General features: G+C 39.9%; 1 protein-coding gene across 2 annotated transcripts in view; it reads left to right on the forward strand.

Moving 5' to 3' along the window:
• Nucleotides 1-21,627, forward strand: part of ano2a (anoctamin 2a) — a 34,152-nt gene that overhangs the window by 3,943 nt on the left and 8,582 nt on the right. The window contains exons 2-21 of one of the 2 annotated variants that reach the window (XM_061678268.1): nt 557-732; nt 1,548-1,859; nt 7,886-7,981; nt 8,574-8,746; nt 9,907-9,961; nt 11,432-11,483; nt 11,575-11,630; nt 11,744-11,791; nt 11,877-11,941; nt 13,621-13,755; nt 13,836-13,996; nt 14,866-14,948; nt 15,318-15,329; nt 17,177-17,251; nt 17,323-17,379; nt 19,337-19,411; nt 20,249-20,450; nt 21,116-21,227; nt 21,307-21,364; nt 21,447-21,547. In XM_061678268.1, the coding sequence (XP_061534252.1) occupies nt 580-732; nt 1,548-1,859; nt 7,886-7,981; nt 8,574-8,746; nt 9,907-9,961; nt 11,432-11,483; nt 11,575-11,630; nt 11,744-11,791; nt 11,877-11,941; nt 13,621-13,755; nt 13,836-13,996; nt 14,866-14,948; nt 15,318-15,329; nt 17,177-17,251; nt 17,323-17,379; nt 19,337-19,411; nt 20,249-20,450; nt 21,116-21,227; nt 21,307-21,364; nt 21,447-21,547 (2,081 nt within the window). In that variant the 5' untranslated portion in view covers nt 557-579. The remainder of the gene's footprint in view (nt 1-556; nt 733-1,547; nt 1,860-7,885; nt 7,982-8,573; nt 8,747-9,906; nt 9,962-11,431; nt 11,484-11,574; nt 11,631-11,743; nt 11,792-11,876; nt 11,942-13,620; nt 13,756-13,835; nt 13,997-14,865; nt 14,949-15,317; nt 15,330-17,176; nt 17,252-17,322; nt 17,380-19,336; nt 19,412-20,248; nt 20,451-21,115; nt 21,228-21,306; nt 21,365-21,446; nt 21,548-21,627) is intronic. The other variant, XM_061678269.1, reaches the window with a different exon arrangement.

Raw genomic sequence — 21,627 nt, forward strand, 5'->3', positions numbered from 1 at the left:
AACACCGAACAATTGATCAAAAGTGCCTCAGCAATGCTAGGCCTCAAAGAGGAAGTGCTCAGGTGGAAGTAATCGCTGAGCTTTGAGTGTCACGGAATGTCATCAGCAGGTTGAAACAGAGAGATTGGAAGTCACAGAAAGGCATAGAAATGGACGTCCTTAGTAGTGAATTGGTTGTTTCATTCATAGTAGTGAGAAGTTAAGCACTATGACCCTTTAAAAAAATGTTTGTTCATAGTGAACCTGTAGCTCAAATTTGGCCACTGTATGAAAACGGAAAAGAATGAAAGGTTTTCTCTTTTTTCATCACTTTGCATCCTTTAAAGTCATAATACAGTCACTGGGTGCAAAATCAGCTACACTTGAAAATTCTAATGACAAAAGAAATCTGTCGAGGGAACATAATATGGTCCAGTTTTGATTTGCACTGTCATAAACCTATTGACATATATATATAAAATATGTCTGTGGTTTTAACTCCTTTGCATGATACTGAGAGAGGTTTCTAAAATGTTGACACTGTTCAGAAGTTTCTCTGCTTCCCATGTGCCATCAGAGGGATGAAACGAAAAAGGCCGCATGTCCGTCGTCACAGCAATGAGTGAGTCGTCGTCCGTTCACTCTGCAAAGCTCGTCTCGTTGGCCCACTCGCTTTGCGGGCTTGGGCTCGACGCCACCAACGGAGGCCCCCCCGCTGTTGGCCTCCCTGACAACGACCAGCCTCCTCCTCAGGTACTGACCAGTCTCTCTCCTGTATATCGGGGTGGGGAAGTTTTCGCCCAAGGGCCACGTTTGATTTTTAAAAGGGACAGATGAGCCAAGTCATTCGTAGATGAAGTACAAATAAGAAAGTAAACATTTGAATGTAAAAAGAAATTTCTGGAATTTAAATGTTTTAATTTTGAAATGTTGTCATTTATAAGGTAATTATAATTCATTAACCAATATTTAATCAAATAAAATATGTAAAATGTTTTACTTTCATGTTTTTCATTTTATTGACAATACATTGATTATTTAATGGGATATGAAAAATTACTTTCTTCAACATACAGTATTATGTAAACTTGTGTAATTTACTATTTTTATATTTACAATTAACTAATTACTTAATGAGATAAATTGATTAAACAAGCAAAACATGCTCAATTTTAATGTAAAATGATTTATTTTACAAATTATTTTTAATTACTGAACTTAATTAACTAATCATCTAATTTAAGAAATGTTCAATTTATATGTACAATTGTTTATTTTACTGTTTACAATAAATACGTTAGGCAATTAATTGATTACATAAATAATACATACAGTAAATCTTCAAGGCATGTGTAATTTATTACGTTTTATTGACAATAAATATATTAACCATTTGATGGGAAAAATAAACACAAAACACAACCAATTTTCAAAGACTCTTGAAATGTAAATGCTTGGTGGGCTGGATTAAAGAACCTGGCCATACTTTGCCCACACCTGCTCTGTATTGCTGTGTTCCTTCGCTCCACCACTGAGCTCATGCGTTGTGTTCACTGTTTTCTTTGTAGGAGTCCGGCATCGACCTCGGCCCAGGGCTCTTTTTCACTGATGGCAAGAGGAAGGTGGATTATGTGCTGTGCTACAAATACAAAAAAAGACAGGTATCCAAGGGACGCCTCTCCATTGCATCCAACGGCAGCATTCCCATCCCCATACCGGGTTTATGGGAAATGGACCCAGAGTCCGGAGAGGCAGGAGGAGGAACTACTTCGGGAGATGCAGAGGAGTCAACGCTGTCTGAGGAGGAAAAGGCTCTCATAAGGGAGGAGTTTGAAACCGGCCTGCTCGATGCCGGCCTGCAGTTAGAACGCGATAAAGAGGTTTGTATGATCTTAAGAGGTTTTCAAGCTAATTGTAATTCCTGCATTTGTTATTATTCCTTGGGGGGGAGGGTAACATGCCATAAATTCCCCAGTTTTCGCAGGCACGTGTATCTTGGTAAAAACTTATGTATTTTAGGGGTACTGAACACGACTCAACAGAACTCACTCAATAGCGCCCCATGGAATATTAGAAAAAAAATTAGCCTCCAACACTTTTTTTTTTTTTTTTTTTTAAATAAATAAAGCAGGTATCCTAAGATGGACAATGCCAAATCACAAAGCTATATTGTTTGCGAACATGGCGTCAAACTTCATGACAATCATTTCGAGGATTTGCCATGCAGAAGAGGGTATTGGGGCCTACTCATTGCCGCTTGATTTTTTTCATTTTATTTTATTTTATTTTATTTTATTATTTTTATTTTTTTAATGAAAGACATTTATCGGTCACGCTTAAGTGAAGCGAACAAAAAATCCTGTGACTGGATGGCTGCCAAACAGGTTAAGGATAAGTCAGAGTGAAGCTGAGAACAGGCTCGCACTGTAAATTGTTTTGACCTGCTCATCTGCCCTGTACTTTTCTAAGATTTTGCATAAAACACATGTCATTATTTGAAATATTTTTTTGAAATATTATTTGAAATATTTTTTGTAAGATCGCATCATGGGCCAACATTTCATTTCAAGTCGACATATTATGAAAATCTGTAATTGGCTTGGCGACCAGTTCAGGGTGTACTCCGCCTCTCGCCTGAAGATAGCTGGGATAGGCTCCAGCCCCCCGCGACCCTAGTGAGGATAAGCGGTACAGAAAATGGATAGATGGATGGATTGATATTATGGAAATTTGAAGGCTTATCGTCAGAGGTGGGACCAAGTCATTGCTTTGCAAGTCACAAGTATGTCTCAAGTCTTTGGCCTCAAGTCCTGAATCAAGTCCCAAGTTGAGACAGGCAAGTCCAGAATCAAGTCTCAAGTCGAGACATGCAAGTCCCGAGTCAAGTTGCAAGTCCTACACTTTGAGTTTCGAGTCATTTTACCAACAAAGTAAATATATATTTAATATATATATTTATATTTAATTAATATGTATATGTTATATACTGCACGATGACCGACTGGTTAGCACATCTGCCTGGCAGTTCCCAGGTTCAAATCCGGCCTCACCTGTGTGGAGTTTGCATTTTGCAGTCATACGTACCGCTGTCATATTGGAATGAAAGTGTAGGCTACACCTTTTTCATAACTTCTAGGTGGGTTGGCATATTAGAATGAAAGTGTACACCTTTTTCATAACCTCTAGGTGGCAGTGGCAAATTGGAATGAAAGTGTACACCTTTCTCATCACTAGATGGCAGCATACATTTATAAAATGTTAAAGTTTTTTTTTTTTCATTTCCCCCTGATACCTATGTATAATGCGCACTATTGACTTTTGACCATTTTTTGGGGGGGAAATGCGCATTATAGACGAAGAATTACGGTACTCCGGGTCATGGTGGTGTATGAATCCAAAATCTAGTTTATTTTTAGCCTTGTCATGTGTCTTGTGACGTAGTACTGTAAATATCTGACGGCCATTAAAGTTTTTTTTCAGTCTTGTCATTGAAAGAACATGTTGGCGGTGTGGGACATTTCTTTGCGGTGTCTAAGACAGACAGTACTCCATTTTCAATCCGTGCAAAACTGAAGTACCTCGTGGCGGAAAGTCATCTAAATGCTTCAACACAACAAATATGTTCAGGCACCTGAAGACTATACACAAGGAGGAGCATGCAGCGTTCAAGCAACACCGCATGGAAAAGGAAACGCGCAACCAAACGGACGCTGATGCAAACTCTGGACAACACCCGTCCATATAGCCAGCAGGGACAGTGAGAAAGTTAGAGTTGGCATGTCATTAACAGTATTTGTTAAAGTAATTTGATTGCAATAAAGTAATTTAATTACAGTAAGTTAGCACCCATTATTTCTGTCTCAAGTCATGTTGGTTTGACCTGACTGAACTGACTTGTTTTACAACGATACATATGTCTATATTTGTAATTTATAAAGTAACTGGTGGATGAAATTGTGACGCTTGCATTCGTTGCCGCCAGCGACGGCCAGTTCCATTCAAGTGAATGGGAGCATTTGACAAGCTCCAAAGAGCCCCCTCTCTTATGTCACCCACACGTCCACTCTCACCTCATGTTCTCTTTTAGTGGACCAACAATCCAACGCTTGATATATTGTGCTTCACAATGTTTTGTACGCCACTCGCCTTACCCGAGCCACACCCACATGCCACCTCGGTCCTCTACATTAGGTCGTCGGTGGTGAGAGTGCACTCTCTCGCTGTGAGAAGCCACGGGGGACAGGTGTCGCCGTGGCCACTCAGAGCGCTCTCTCGCCAGCCTACGGGGGAGGACCGTGGTGGTGGAGGCATGTCCGGCGCCGCCACCTCAGTACACGACAAGCGACCGAGTAAACAACAGTGGCACAACCTGGAAATACGGGTAGCCTCCCAGTCTTTTTCTGTTTATTGTGCAAATAAACAACAACAGCCTATTCTGGAACTAACTCTGACTCTGTCTGCTACAGAGAGGCATTTTGAATTTCAACCGGACACTATTCTCTGTCAGCACCTCCAAATCTGATACCATGGCCCTCAGTTGGAAAAGGGTGGCATGCCCTCTCCAGGTCGGGGATGAGATCCTGCCCCAAGGGGAGGAGTTCAAGTATCTTGGGGTCTTGTTCACGAGTGAGGGAAGAATGGAACGGGAGAGCGACAGGTGGATCGGTGCAGCGTCTGCAGTGATGCAGACTTTGTATCGGTCTGTTGTGGTAAAGAAGGAGCTAAGCCGAAAGGCAAAGCTCTCAATTTACCGGTCTACGTTCCTACCCTCACCTATGATCACGAGCTGTGGGTCGTGACCGAAAGAACAAGATCCCGGATACAAGCGACCGAAATGAGTTTCCTCCGCAGGGTGTCCGGGCTCTCCCTTAGAGATAGGGTGAGAAGCTCGGTCATCCGGGAGGATCTCAGAGTAGAGTCGCTGCTCCTTCACATCGAGAGGAGCCAAATGAGGTGGCTGGGGCATCTGATTGGGATGCCTCCTGGACGCCTCCCTGGTGAGGTGTTCCGGGCACATCCCACCGGGAGGAGACCCCGGGGACGACCCAGGACACGCTGGAGAGACTACATCCTTCGGCTAGCCTGGGAACGCCTCGGGATCCCCCCGGAAGAGCTGGATGAAGTGGCTGGGGAGAGGGAAGTCTGGGCGTCCCTGCTAAAGCTACTGCCCCCGCGACCCGACCCGGATAAGCGGTAGAAAATGGATGGATGGACTATTCTCTGTCCGTTAAATTAGAAGTCCGTTGGTTCTGGTTTTGTTAAATCGAGGTTTCACTGTATTGGGAAGACAATTGGAGGATGTCCAGTGGAATACCTTGTGGTAATCTGTTCCTAGTTAGAGAGCATAATGTCTGCACGGTATAACAACCCAAGTATCTTGGTTATTTTAGAAGTGATGTGCTTGTGTGTGTTTTGTGTGTGGGTTGCGAGGCGCTAGCGTGTTATATCAGCTGCTGTTTTGGTTAAGGATTAAGCCCGCGGACCACGAGTCTGAAGCCAAAAGCCAGATTATAGGGCTTTATTAGAGAGTGATCCACTACTCAGAAGTGTTTGTGCTGGCTCGAGAGAGCCGTATGGTTGGCGGGTGGGTTTCGCTTTGATTGAATCAGTAGACGTGTGACGTGACTTCACACCAGCTGTCAGTAACCCAAGTTTATTTTTTTATTTTATTTTTCTAAGGAAAATCAACTGGGTGAAAAGTGCAATACTATTTGTTCAAGAACGCTGCTGGCATTTATTATCTTCATAAAGGTTTTGGATACAGCTCTTGTGAATTATATTAGATAATGCAGGTGTACCTAATGTTGTTGCCAGGGAGTGTATAACATTTAAGGGATATATTTTCATGACACCTCACAATGCAGCTGGAACAGGTGCTGCATGAAGACTTGGTATCCCGGTATGAAGGTCATTGCTGTAATTAAATAATCTATGACTCTGTGGAGCAGTTTGTTGCTTTTAATATATACTTCGTTACAAATTATTATGCAACTCGGATTTTCCTAAATCAACCCAAATTACAGTCAGCATCATTTTCAACGCAATTGATAATCAGCATAATTTTGAAGTTATCAACTATTAGAGCATAATTTGAATGTTTTTCAACAAACCTTTGGGAAAAATAAAACAGTTAAAATGCGCTCTTCTAAATCATTACACACAACAGAGTTTCAAGACATTTTCTAGGTTTTAAAGAGCTGAAAATCATCATTACTTGAATTTGCAGCATGATGATACCATATTTAGTGAAATCATAAGCCAGTTCAAACACAAATATCTTAACAGGTCAAGTTACATTACATCTGTTAAGATGTTTTTGATTGAAACAGCTTTTAGTTTTTAGCTTCAGTAAATAACCTCATAATGCTCCACATTCAACATGACTATTTTCAATTCTTTAAAAACTATAAAATATCTGTGTATGTGTATGTTGTGCATAATATTTGGAAGAGTGCATTTTAAGGTTTTTGTTTTATCATTGGGAGGTTTGTTCAAAAATATTGCAATTATGCTCTCACAGTTGATAACTTCAATATTATTCTGACTGTCATTTGTGTTGACTATTTAGCAACATCAGAGAAAAATATCATTTGGATAATAATTTGTAACACAGGGTAATTATTACCAAATCACTCTGGCATGAAATTAATCAACCAAGTAAATCTTTTGTGAACACAAATGTGTCTGTTACAAAGCCATTCTCAATGTTATCAGATTGTGATGTAGCAGTGGGGATAATTTACATAATAACAGCCCCCTTAATAACTTTATCTGCCAATGGCTTGGCACTATGCTGGGTGAAGACCCACCATTTTCAAGCAACCACCAAACTGCACAGAAACACAGTAAACCCAAGCAGAGCTGCAATGTTGTTGGATGCACATTATTGTTTTCGGCGATCTGTAAACTGCATGTGTCACACACTAAGTGACGTGTAATTGGGCGGCTTGGTGATGAGGTGCTGCCTCCACAAGTGAAAATCCAATCCATGCTTTTAATGTCTTTAGGGGTGCTCACTAGCTATTTGCACTCCCCTTTTTGGACTCTGGGCTCATCAAGGTCCTCCGGCCTTGGTCGTCATGGTAACCAAAGCTGTTCTTGTATTGACACTCCCCACAGTGGACTGCTCATTTGTATGGGAGTACAACCTAAAAACAGTCAAGGCTAAAAGGAGTGTTATATTTCTTGATGCTTGGGGTATTTTGATGAAAGCATGTTGCGTACATGTTACTACAACACCTGGGAACAGTTTTAAATTGTGTCAACATTTTCAAATTTTGCCCCCTTTTTAAAACATAAGTTGTGTGTACTGTATCTCCTATCCTATGCGGGGTGGATTTTGGTCCTGAGCTTGAAATAATGGAATTTCCTGCAAAACAACATCATTGGATTACAAAGTAACATCCTGACAGGATTAAAGGAGGAGCATCTGGCATCTTTTGCGGAGATAGCTGGAGTCAAACGACCATAACATATTATTCCACAGTAGCCCTTTTCACACAGGTGCATCAGAGAGAGGCCTTACAGCAAATACAGCATTTATTGGCCTGTGCCTTTCAGACAGAGTGGAAAATCACCATGTCCGTAGCGCAATTTTAATGCACAGCTGTTGTGGCTTTGTGCATTCAGATAATTAGAGACAACTGCTTTCAACACAAAAGGGCATCAGCAATGAATCGCGAGTGTTTAACCTCACACAAGTCGTGGATTCCCATTATTTCCTTACGTACTTGCTGGCTTTGTTCCACCTCTAATACTATGTCAGAAGCCAACAACATTCACTGGCTGACTTCAGTACCTTACATACTGAACTGGATAGTATCTATTCAAGGTACATTCTGCTGTAGATTTTCTTTATGTGCCTCTTTAAAACGAAGCCGTTGTGGACGCTTGTGTTTATACGCAGAGGGCTAACAGCATCAGTTTTATCCGACTGCACATCCCATGGACAATCCTCAGTCGAGAGGCGGAACTTCAGAAGATCAAAGTTGCCGTGAAAAAGGTAGTTTAATCTCCCTTATACACTCCTTATTTCAATTCAGTGATGGGCAAATTTTTGTGCCACATTTGGTTTTCAAAAACAGACAGACGGGCCAGCTCACTTGTCGATTGGGTATGAAAAAAAGACCAAAAAAATGAATGCGTATGCTGAATATGTAAAATATTTTATTCTAATAGTAAAATAATAATTCATTCTATTTTTAATTGTATTACTTATAATTGATTTCGTAACTAATGAAGCAATTATTTAACATAATAAAATGATTTCACTCTTTTTATTTACACTAAATGGGCAAACCAATTATTTAGTAAATTAATTTGAAAATGTTAAATCTACATATAAAATGTTATATATTACACATTTCTACATCATTTATAATAACTAAAGTAGAGTAGAAGTGAAGTAATTATTTAATGAAATAAATAAAATAAAATAAATAAATAAATAAATATGTAATGTTTTAAATGTTTATTTTACTTGTACATGATTGTTGTTAACACAATATCTTGATGGGCCAGATTAAAGAGCAGAGAGGGCCGTATGTGTACACAACCCCTATTCGAAATTAGAATTCTTCTTTTTTACCGAACAGAAATGCGAGCTGCGGAAAAGGGCGGGCATTGCAGGAATGTGGGACTCCATCGCGGCGAAAATTAGCACGCCGTTCCAGCCGGACGTTCCCGATTTTGACGTCCAGCGGGACCCACAGACACGTGTCAATTTTAAGACGCTCAAACACCCTTTCATCAGAGACAAGCTCCACCTGTAAGTAGCACCACACTCACGAATTGCAAGTACGGGTGAAACTCGGTTTATGACAGAGTTCCATTTCAACGGCAGCGGCATAATCTGAATTTGTATGTAAGTGCCGTAGTCTTTTACTAACTTACGCTAATGTAGTAGTAAAGTCAGAATTACATATATTATTATAAATATGGTACCTATCCCAGCTGACTTTGGGCGAGAGGCAGGGGACACCTGCGACTGGTCGCTAGTTAATCGCAGGGCACATTGAGACAAACAACCATTCACAATCATAGTCACATTTAAGGACAATTTAGAGCATGGGTGGCCCTACTTTTTTGCCTTGAGAGCTACTTTTCAAATGACAGACTCAAAATGATCTACCTTCACCAAAAATAAAAATAATTTAAAAAAATAAATAAATATATGCTCGCTAACTTAATCCCAGTCATCGTTGCTACACCGGCGCCATAATACACGCACCTCACGTGATCTCTTCCTCGTAGCGCACCTCCGCCCCACACATGCAAAGTTGTGCACAGACTCAGAGAGACAGACGCCACACACACACTGACACTCCCTGTCACATTGACGTCAGACAATGCCCGTAACAATGGTAAGCCCAGTCTTTCGGACCGTGCTCAAAAAATGTTATAAAAAATGCCAGCACACGATCTACCAAAGCGTCCTTGAAACTCCATCGATGTATTGGGCACCGCTGTTTTAGAGTCTTCCAAGAGCCAAGCATGCACAGGAAGAGCGCCACACAGTGATGTTCCAAAGGTGAGATGTTGACGTGTTAACCACCAGTCCACTGTACTGCTCCATAATGATTATTAAAATATATTTTTAAAGTAATCAATTATTATTTCTTAAAGTCTTTATCCTACCAAGAGATTTTGCACAACTTCAAACTTTGTGGGAGCAGTTCATAAGGTTAATAAAGGCACGCTTACATTATTTGGTGTAAAAGAACTACCACTCAAACACCTTTTCGGATAAGCTAGAATAGGGAATGTAAGATCTTTTTTTAATGAGTTAACTAAATAGTCACTTCTGAAATGAACATTTTCTTCCTTTTTCACCTCCGATAGGTGAAATGGCCAGCTGCCCCAATACTTTAGTCCATTTAGTGTATTTTCCAGAATATTAGTTTCTGACAGCAGATGTTCTCCTTCCAGGTATGACATCACGGCAACAGAAACGGTCTTTGACAATGCAACACGCAGCAGAATAGTAAGTGGAGAACAAAATATTTAGGCTGCATTTACACAGTCGGTCCAAGTGCCCAATTCTGATTGAATGCCATTATCCCATTTTTGCTGTCTATTTCCATCTACATTTCAAGTGACACATTTCCCATACGGCTGTGTGTATGTACACTGATGAAACCCACATGCACAAACATTCAAATTGCACCTAAAACAATTTCACAAGGTTTAACAGCGGGTAAACAATAAACATCCAACCATCCATTCTCTGAACCGCTTATCCTCACTAGGGTTGCGGGTGTGCTATGTGCCTATCCCAGCTGACTTTGGGCAAGAGACGAGGTACACACTGGACTGGTCGCCAGCCAATCGCAGGGCACATATAGACAACAACAAATTGTCACTCACATTCACACCTACACACAATATAGTCTTCATTGAACCTACCATGCATATTTTCGGGATATGGGAGGAAACTGGAGTACCCGGAGAAAACCCATACGGACATGGGGAGAACATGCAAACTATATTTAAAAAAAAAAAAAAAAGGCCGGATTTGAACCCAGGACCTCAGAACTGTGAGGCAGATATGCTAACCAGTCATCCACCGTGGGACTACTAATAATAATTACAATGCATTATTATTATACTAGACACTCCAAGACGCTTTTATAATTTAATGCGTTATTCATTCACTCCTCAGTCACGCCCTGGTGGCGGTAAGCTACTTGTGTAGCCACAGTTGCCCTGGAGCAGTCTGATGGAAGCGTGGCTGCCATTCTGCTCCTACAGCCCCTCTGACCACCAGTGTGGGCAAATTGTCTTACCCAGGGACACAACGACGACTCGGGCGGGGATACAAACCAGCGACCCTCCGGTTGCAGAGCGTACTCTTACCCTCAGCGTCACACAGCCCACAAGTAAATAATAATACATGAATACGGCTGCCACGTGCGGGCCAAAGTCTGGCAGAAAGTCAAATATGTCATCAGAAAACAATCCTAAAAATACTATTTTGGGGGTAATGTTTTTTCTGCAGACATCATTTTTAAGTACAGAACTGTAGGATAAGTGCCAACATTCAAAGCATTAGAGAGGTCCTTTGGTGATAGACACACTTGTAATGTGGCATATTTTGACCATATTTAATGGTCTATTCTTTTGCTGTAGTTTATATTTATAGCATGTGTTTTGTTTTTTTGTTTATTTGTGTTTGATTAGATGCAGGTATACAGACAGTATGTCACCGGTGTATTTTGATGGAGATATGTTTTATTCACATTTGGAAGAGCCCTGCTTCTGATCCCAGGAAATCCAGTTCCATGCATTTTTATTTTTTTTTCGCTTTACACTGCCATGATGCACATCTCAATTGTCCCACTTGAGTGCAAAAAGAAATTGTAATTGTGTTACTTGAAGCATGCAGTTTAAATCTAGCTGTTGTCAATTTGCTGCTTCTGGGTGAATGTGACACACGTACTTTGTTTGTGTGCAGGTTGCAGAGATTATTTCACGCACCACCTGCAGACACTCCTGCCAAACCGCAGGTGAGGATCGCATTGTCTCCTGTTGCTACTATTTTAATGCCTTTGGTCAGTAATGTTTCATGATATCCCGAATACTGTCACTCTGCTGCAGGCATCATGTCCTTATTGGCTCGGGGGGTCTACATCTCTGCCTTCCCTTTGCATGACGTGAGAATCCTTATGTACAGTTCATCATGCATGGAAATAAAATGACAATAATGTGGCATATTTCATTGCTACAAGTGGAAATGTTGTACATAAGTGTTTATTTTTTAATACAGGGCACGTTTTCCAGGCGAGGACGTAAAGATCGGCGAAATGACAGACAGGTGAGCTCTGTTATCTACGGTAGTTAATGAAAGGACAACATTGCAAAGACTTGTATTTGTGGCGGCCTTCTTGTTTTCCCCTCAGGTCCTCCACGAAGAATGGGCCAACTACGGAGTCATGCACAAATACCAGCCCGTGGACCTGATCAGGTTGCTCTTTAACTGTCATCCATCCATCCTTTTTCAATAGATTTGCCCCTACTAGCGTGGTGAGTGAGCTGGAGTCAGTCCCAACAACTCTGGACTGGTCGCTAATCAATTGCAGGGCACATATAGACAAACAAGGATTCATACCCACGTTCACACTTGAACCTAACGTATATTTTTGAAATGGAGTAAACGGGCGTTCCCAGAGAGAACCCATTTGTACCAATAGCTAGCAAGCAAAACATGGAGAGTCTGTCGCTGAAATGCAAGAGTGCAGTTAATGAATAGGGCGATCGATCATTGCCAACAACCTCTCAAAGTAGCCACACTTTCTCCACTATTATGACTCATGCATGCTGACAATGGTAAACACTCCATTCTTATTCTACTCACCCTAACTGCCACATTTGATACCTTCAACAATTCCATCCTGCAGTACCGTGAAAAAGTATTGGCCCCCTTCTCAAATTCTTATATTTTTGCATAGTTTCCCCACTTCAATGTTTAAGATCATCAAACAAATGTAAATATCAGACAAATGTAACACACATGAACTTAAAATCCTGTTTTTAAATGGTGATTTCATTTATTAAGGAAAAAATAAATATTCAAATTTACCTGGCCCTGTGTGGAAAAGTAATTACCCCCCCCCTCACTTGGGTTATATTTGTTTGCTGATCATTAACATTAAAGTGGGAAAACTATGCAAAAATAGAAGAATTTGAGGAGGGGGTCAATACTTTTTCATGGCACTGTATTTTACTGCAACTCGATTTTATCTTGGTGTCATGTTTGTATTCTTATTTACTTTGTCTACATGTTTGTCCTTTTGCACCTATCTCAATTTTGCATCTGTTTGTGAAGCGCTTTGTAACGGCGTGTTTTAAAAAGAGCTATATCAATAAAACCATGCTTATTATCTCCCGTTTCCTCTCGTTGCAGCAATCCGCTTTTCCCTCGACAACTGTGCCATGTTTTTATGGTTAGATAAAACAAATTATACAGTACAGTATAATGTATGTGGAGCCTTTTTTTCCACTCTTGTCCATTTCAGTTGCTTTCGGTCACGCCGATCAGTGTGCGGCGGGCCTTTGGTACATTGATGTCCATATGTGTGAATGTGAGTATGAATGCCTATTTGTCTTAATGATTCCTGAGACTGACTGGGGACCAGTCCAAGCTGCACCCCAGCCTCTCAGCCAATGTCAGCTAGGATAGAGTCCAGCTCTCCTGCGACCCTAATGAGCACAAACGCTAAAGAAAATGGATGGATGTTGTTATATTTGATATTGTAGTGTGACCGGACACTACACTTACACAATCCAATGAGATCCATTATAAAAATTAGGCCTTTACAAAGGCCTTTTCATACTGAGATTGTGAGAAATGTATCAGTGCAGGATGAAAGAGGGGCAAAATATCATACACTGACCACCTCTATCTCTCTATACCTTATGATGCAGTACCACTGCCAGCTATAATCACGCTCCTGATTATAGTGATTATAGCATTTTATTAAAACTGAGCATTATTAACTTTTATAAAGGCAGAACCTTTGGGCACAGCTCTTATATTAGAGCTCATTGAATTTTGCAGGGGTATTCAAGGGAGCAAGTTAAAAGACACAAATTTTGTATTTTCCATAGAAACCTTCACATGTTGCTTCTACTGTATGTCAAAAGGAAGTACTTTGGGGAGCAGATTGGCTTGTACTTCGCTTGGCTAGGTGTCTACACTCAGCTCCTCATCCCACCTTCTGTACTGGGCATCATCGTCTTCCTCTATGGCATCTTCACTGTGGACACCAACGTGCCAAGGTAGGAAGTATGCTAAATCTTTACATGTGCATTTAAAAATGTAAGGTATATCTAATAAATTATTTTCAACGACTCTGTAGTCAGGAGACGTGCGACGACAACCTGAACATTACTATGTGTCCGCTGTGCGATGGAGTGTGCGACTACTGGCGGCTGAGTACGGTCTGCTCGCTGGCCAAAGCGTCCTACCTGTTCGACAATGGAGCTACGGTTCTCTTTGCCATCTTCATGTCTCTATGGGGTAACTATCATGGCACTGTTTGTCTAATTCCACATATGGAAATGGTAACTTTTTTTTTTTTTTTTTAACTATTTGTTGTGCACTATTTGTTGTGTTGGTTTGAAATTGTGAATGATATAAGTGGTGAGAGAGAAGAAGAGGTTGTTGTTGCTTAGTGCAAATGTTTTCCCTCCCCACCGATCTCACTGGATGAATTTAAGAGGTAAAGGGCTATCATCTGATTTGGTGCAGTTCTCTAGGGCAGTGGTCTCCAATCATTTTTGCACCACAGACCGGTTTCATGTAAAGACTTATTTTGACGGTGTGTCGACCATCGTCAGTTCATAAATTGATTCCATTCAGTATGTTCACTCAAAAGATTTGCTCGTTCGAACGAACGAGCAAATCACACGAGCAAGTACACAAATGCACAGTGACACACTTACATTTGGTGTGGTTTTAATATTTCCAGTGCAAAGTAATTTTAAATGAATAAAATTGGATATTTTTGAGAGAAGAAAAGTTGGATATTTTCAAGATTAAAGTTATATTACTATAATCGAGCCATAATTTTACAAAAATAAAGCTGTATATTTGTCAGAAAAACATTAACTTAACTTATTTTCAAGATAAAAGTCATGTAAATTTATTCTTGTAATATTATTACTAATATGAATGTCGTAGTAAAAAAATTTTCAGTGTGGCCCTCATACTTTTTCGTGATAATTCAGTTTTTTTTACTTTAATTAAACATTAAAAAATAATATTATAGTACCTTAAACCCCTTATTGCCTACTATAAGGCATGTATACACACAAACAAATTATTTTTGGGAGTCGGGGGGGGTCAAAACACATTATACACATTATTATGTTTTTGTCATTTTCTAGCTGCTTGTTTCCTGGAGCACTGGAAAAGGCGACAGATGTGTCTGAAACACACCTGGGACCTGACCAGCTTGGAGGATGAGGAGGTACCATATGTGTCAGGCACATGCAGCAACTTGTTTTTGTTATTTACTTTTTTTATGTCACCATTTTGAGCATCTTGCCTCGAAATCCTTCACATAGTCTAAATGTCTAATCCTGAATCAATTGAAGAGAGAGGTTTAAACCTCACAGGGTCTCAGGTCAACCACACGCACACACACACATACACTGATATAAATATGTGCACGTGTACTAGCATGACTCTCCCTGGTCGTTACTGTCCCGAATGGGATTGGTCTCTTCTTAAATGGGGTAAAGTTGCTTGAAAGGATGACCACAAATACTCACTTGCCTGTAACACTTGTCATCTGTCTTATGCATGCTTTTGTGTCCTTTACATTTACTACCCGAAGGAGCGGGTCCAGGTGAGCATGTTTCTATCGTCACTTGACACATGTAGCAGAAGCTCGGAGTGGGCCACAGGGCCTTAAAATACAGGTGAAATCTCTTTATTTTTTCCCCACAAAAAAATTATGTCCAGTTTTAATTGATTTTGACATTATTCAAAACGAGTTTTATTTATTTATTTATTTCCCCTTCTGGGATTTACTAAACAAGGATACCAAAACAAGATTATCTTCCCCAGCATCAACTTCCACAGAAATAATACAAATTAATATTTAATAAATTAACCATTTAAACTGTTCCACAATATAACACAATAAAATGAACCATCAAACTGCATGACTCGCCTATGAGGCACATACCTCAAAAGTTTACATGTAATGACTGCTTTTGCCCAAAAAATCATCCTGAGTAATAATCTTGAATTAATCGATAAAATCGATTTATTGCCCAGCCCGACAAAAAGCGACACGCGCATTGTCAGGGCATGGGAGTATGATTGAAGCAAGCAGCAAAAATGGCAGATAATAGAATCACTAGAAATGCAGCGTTGGACAATAGGACAGTTAGTGGCAGATGATGAGAGAAAGATAAATGCAGGGGTTTTAGAAGACTACAATGTGTCCTCCAGTCCATTTTATGGATTCTTACCCTCTTCAGCGTGGGCACGGCTTAAACGGCCCACTCTATTCTTTAATCCAACCCGTTGACCATTTAGATTATCAAGAGTTCTGTTCTGTTGTATTTTGTTACATTAATTTAGCAATTTTTTCCTAAAATGTCTTCTGTTTTTTATAATTTATCTCATTCATTAAGTGGTCAATTGATTTATTGTAAGTAATAAAACAATATTAACAATATAAATAAAATAAAAAATAAATTTAACATTGTAATTATTTCCTCAAATAGTGTCTGGATTAATTATATTAAGGCGACATAGTGGTCAACTGGTTAGCACATTTGCCTAACAGTTCTGAGGACCCGTGTTCAAATCCGATCTCGCCTATGTGGAGTTTGCATGTTCTCCCCGTGCCTGCGTGGGTTTTCTCCGGGTGCTCTAGTTTCCTCCCACATCCCCAAAACATGCATGGTAGGCTAATTGAAGACTCTAAAGCAGTCATTCTCAACCAGTGTGCCAGGGCACATTAGTGTGCCGTGATCGCTCTACAGGTGTGCCGTGGGAAATTCTAAAATTTTACTTAATCACCCAAAAATGTATATATTTCCAAGAAATAATGTATCTTTATTCATCTATTTATGCCAGTGAGGCATAGTGACAGACAGAACAAATAAATGCTCTTCTATTTAGATGGCAGGAAGTACATACAATTATTTAATATATCCACTTTTTGTGACATTTTTGTTTGTTGGTCTGCCTTGAGATTTTTTAATTGTAAAATATGTGTCTTGGCTCTATAAAGGTTGGAAATCACTGCTCTAAATTGCCCGCAAGTGTGAATGTGAGTGCGACTGGTTGTTTGTTTATATGTGCCCTGCGATTGGCTGGCGACCAGTTAAGTGTGTACACCGCCTCTCAGCTGGTATAGGCTCCAGCACGCCCGCAACCCTAGTGAGGATAAGCGATACGGAAAATGGATGGCTGGATTAATTAATTATGAATAATATTTTATAAAATTTGAATGATTTTATTAAAATTATTTTACAAACATTTTAACATTTTTCACCTAACCTATTGATGACCTGGTACATCTGTCTGTATCATAAATCAAATGTGCCACTTGAGTTTTTGAGTGAGAGTGTACTTTTGGGCAGCAGTAAAAATATATATATTTTTTTTTGAACCAACTGAATAAAAACAAAAGCAATGTGTTCTCATATTACATTTCTGTGTGTTTGTGTGTTGTAGGAAGAGCTGCGGCCTGAGTATGAAGAAGCGTTACAGGAGAAGAAAGCCAAAATGAAAGCCAAGTGGAAAAAGAAGGTGCAGTATCTGCTTGTTATAACTTGGGATGGTCATAAATTCACACCAAAACTGTGTTTATTGTGTTGCAGTTGACTCAAAGTGGGGATGGAGTGGATGGAGAGAGGGACCAGATGCTTTCCAACAAGGTATCGCTGGGAGAGGGTTGTTGATAAAGTGGAGGGAGAGGGCAGGGTTGTTGCATTAAGGTGATTTAAACCTCGCCTGGGAGCTAATGCTTATCCTAATCTAATTTGTTCAGCAGCGTGCACTGAGCCCCACAAATGTTGTTATGCAAACATTTGAAATTGTCTTGCAAACATTTGAAATTGTCTTGTCTGAACAATTACATTCTGACGCACAGCAGCATGTGTATGATTTTGTGTGTGTTGTTATATATATTATATATATATAATATAAAAGCGACGCGAAAAAGAACTCCACCCCCTCCACCTTCTGTGAATGGTTGAGCCCAAAGCTTCTTACCTGCCTGAGATTAGCCCAGATTACTGATGGAGAGAGAAAGGCGGGAGGGAGGCCATGTTTATCTGGCAAACATACACCTGCCAGGTGGAAACCATAACATGATGTGTATGAACAAAATCCAGTGAGGGAATGTTGGAAACTAACAGTGGTGGGCATTTGGTTTCTGGGCCTTCAGTGGGGGTTTAGCCGTCTTAATCCTCCTCTTCATGCCATCACTATCACATTATAATTATACAAACTAACAATAATATACAAAAATGCAACATAACAGCACACAACTACATCATCTGGAGCAGTTCAGAACCAGTATTTATCAAGTAACATGACAAAATCAAATATATGTCAAATAAATAGATTATGCTTGTCAGATATGTTAATTATGAAATGTATTAATGTGTGCAGCTCGCTACACTGTTTTCCAACCAGAGAATGGAAAAATTTTGACGTTTTTTGTAGGTCAGCCAAGTTGGACCTTTTAGGTGATTTTGCAATCTTCGCCAAACTATTTGGAAAATGTAAGTTATTCTACGTTAAATAAAGTTTCTACCCACTAGAGAAATGCAAAAAGCTAAAATACAATATAATGACAAAAAGAGCTGGATTAGGTTTTTTGATTGTTTTTTTGTTTTCTTAGAACAAAGTTTTGTAGCTGTACTATTGGGGTATAAATGAACACTGAATTCTAAAATCTTTGGATAATCATGCTTATTACTACCACTGCAGCATCAATGCCTTGGACTAATGCAGTGACAGCACTGTGTTATTACCATAACTGAACTGTGTCTACTCAACAAATATTCTGTCATAGTTGCGGATGTGGTCATTGTTGTCCTCTAATAAATTGTCTGGTTTTTGTTTTTGTTTTTTTGTTTTAACTCTGTCAAATATCGCAATAATTATTTAAATAGACCAAAACAGTCTGGTTTTGTAGCGAAAATAACCTGGACAAATAATATTTTAACATAACGTGAAGTTATACTTTGCAACTTCATTTGTCATTTTTCCCTTCCTCTTCCTGTCTAAATTCTCTTTACAGTCACACACACACACACACACACACACACACACACACACACACACACTTTGCACAGTTTTTTTGTATTGCTGCCAAACACCTGTTGCTAGCTAGTGCTATGTTTGCTGTTGATGCTGGCTGTCTGAGTTGTGATGACTATCTTACCTGGTGCTTGTTGTGTAAACATTGGGGAATACCAGAAAGTGTCTTTAAATTTGTGTTGGACGTCTTGGATGTTGACAGAGCTTCTTTTTGGGCTCACACGCTAAACACTAAAAGCTAAACACTAGTGTCCAAGACCGCAAATTTTAAATCTGATTGCTTAAACAGTCTCATTGCTAATACACTGTAGTTTAAGTTACATCAACCAGCACTACTGATTCTGAAGGCCCTGGACAAATTAGATCGACACAGCAGCACGTACTGTCGAGGATGACATCGCATTAGACAAAAAAACTACAAAATGAAGAGAATAGACTGTTGGGAACAAAATAATACAATATCATGAAACATTGCAATTTAGGCTGTAAATGTTGGTCAGTGTATCTTAGAGTGTTTACTGGAAACTAATAATAAAAATGTTTTTATTTTCCTTATGTTTACAGCTAGAGCCAGAGTCCCTTGACATCGAGGATCACCTGCCAGGTTACCTCATCAACATATCCACGCTACTGCTACTGGTAAACCTCTATTATTGTTTCCAGTAATAAAATAAAATTAGTGTTAGAGATGAAAAATTCTCTTCAAATTAAAAATGTTAACAGGCCTCGTGACATCCAATACAAGGGCTTTATCAAAAAATGGCGTTAGCAAGGGTTTGATGAACATTTTAATTCCATCCACTCATCTATTTTCTATAGTACTTGTCCTCATTAGGGTGGCGTGTGGGCGAGAGGCCGGTACTCCCTGGACTGATCGATAGAGAAATGACCATTGACACCTATCAACAATTTAGTCATCAATCAACCTCACATGCATGTTTTTGGAATGTGTGAGGCAATCAGAGTACCAAACTCCACACAGGAAGGCAAAACCCAAGATTCGAACCAAGAACCTCTTGACAGTGAGGCGGATGTGGAACCACTCTATCAGCGTGCTATCCAAACTGTTTCTAATTTTACCCCTTTTATGTGGCAAAGTAGGTTAACCGCAATATTAAAGCCACCTCTCACTTCATTTTAATTAAATTTTATACCGCTGCGAACGACAACCACAATGATGAATCATAGTTTGCTTCATTAATACCTCTCATTACTTATCTTTTTTTTTGGGATCCAGCTCTCATGTGGAATGTCATTATAATGAGCATGTGTCCAGCGTGTGGAGGTTGCACATGACAAAATGGAAAATAAAATATTCAACTTAAAAGGGTGGTGAAAATGTTAATTTGGTGAGAAATTTAAGATAACTAATAACTGTATCATGTCAAGTACAACATTTAAGGGCTCATGTGTTTCTGCATGTAAATTTAAGCAAGCAAACATCTCTCTGGCGTCCGTGTGCGTGTGTGTGTACAGGTTTTTGTGACTTTCTCAGCCGTATTCGGGGTGGCCGTTTATCGCATCTGCATGTTAAGCGTGTGGTCCATGAACCCCGATGCCGAGGCCAAAGCCAGCGTGAGGATGACGGTCACCACCACAGGGATCATCCTCAACATGCTGGTGGTGCTGGTGCTGGAGGAGGTCTACGGAGCCATTGCTGTGTGGTTGACTGAGCTGGGTATGAATCGTGACTTTTTCGCAATTTAAACTTTTCGCTAGTGGAGGAGGCAGCACTTCATCAATAAGATGGCAAATTACACTTGTCAATTCCAAGGGGTAACACGGCACAAGAAGGCACGAAGGCATGCAAAGAATATATGCCTCCGAGTATTGTTGTATTGTCTGTCTATATGTGTTGCTCCACTGATTGGCTTCAAATATCTGTTCCTTAACGCGTTATAACATGGCCACATAGATGCTATTCGTCAGCTTCTCTATGGCGTTACCCATTATGTGTGTTAGCATTAAGCTAGCATACTTAAAGGCAAAAGGATGTGGTTGAGTGAATTGATTTTTATGAATTTGTTATTTTCCTTGTTTCATGTTCAGTTAGATAGTAAACTGGCATTAAACAGCTAAAAGCCCTATTTTTGTTCACTATGCCAAACTTCTGCTTATTTTGAAGTGGGCTAAGTTGAATTCACTGCCACAATACAGCGCTCGAATCTGAAATTTTTGCTTTCAAGTAGAAATAAAAAAATCTGCCGAACGACGGCTTGTTTCTCGAAACACCACCACTGTATTTGCATAAGTGTCATTTCAATAATATTTCCCATTTAAGAGCATGATAAGCAAGTACGTATAATGTAAGCTGATTGTGTGTTTTTTGTCTTGCCCAATCAGAGCTCCCAAAGACACAGGAAGAGTTTGAGGAGAGGTTGATCTTCAAGTCTTTCTTTCTGAAATCCATGAATGCCTTTGCACCTATTTTCTATGTGGCCTTCTTCAAGGGCAGGTGAGTGTCTTTGTACGTCGGTCACTCATCCGCCATCGTGCCTCGTCTTTATTTCTAAACCTGTGTCGTCGTCATTCAGGTTTTCCGGTCGGCCTGGCGACTATGTTTACGTCTTTAGCGACTACCGTATGGAGGAGGTGTGGCCTAATGTCTCGTTGTGCTTCATGTGTGTATCGTGGCATTGTTTTTTTTAAAAAGCTTTCTGTATCCCCTCCTTAGTGCGCACCTCCAGGATGCCTCATCGAGCTGTGCATCCAGCTCAGCATGATCATGCTCGGAAAACAGCTCATTCAAAATAATGTGTTTGAGGTTCTCATTCCGTACGTTCAACTCGCTTATAACGTACATTCTTGACAAAACTTCATAGCTTACAAGTCATAGTGAACATCTATATATGTTC

This window comes from Phycodurus eques, chromosome 5 (genome assembly GCF_024500275.1).
Source record: "Phycodurus eques isolate BA_2022a chromosome 5, UOR_Pequ_1.1, whole genome shotgun sequence".
NCBI classification, from domain to species: Eukaryota; Metazoa; Chordata; class Actinopteri; order Syngnathiformes; family Syngnathidae; genus Phycodurus; species Phycodurus eques.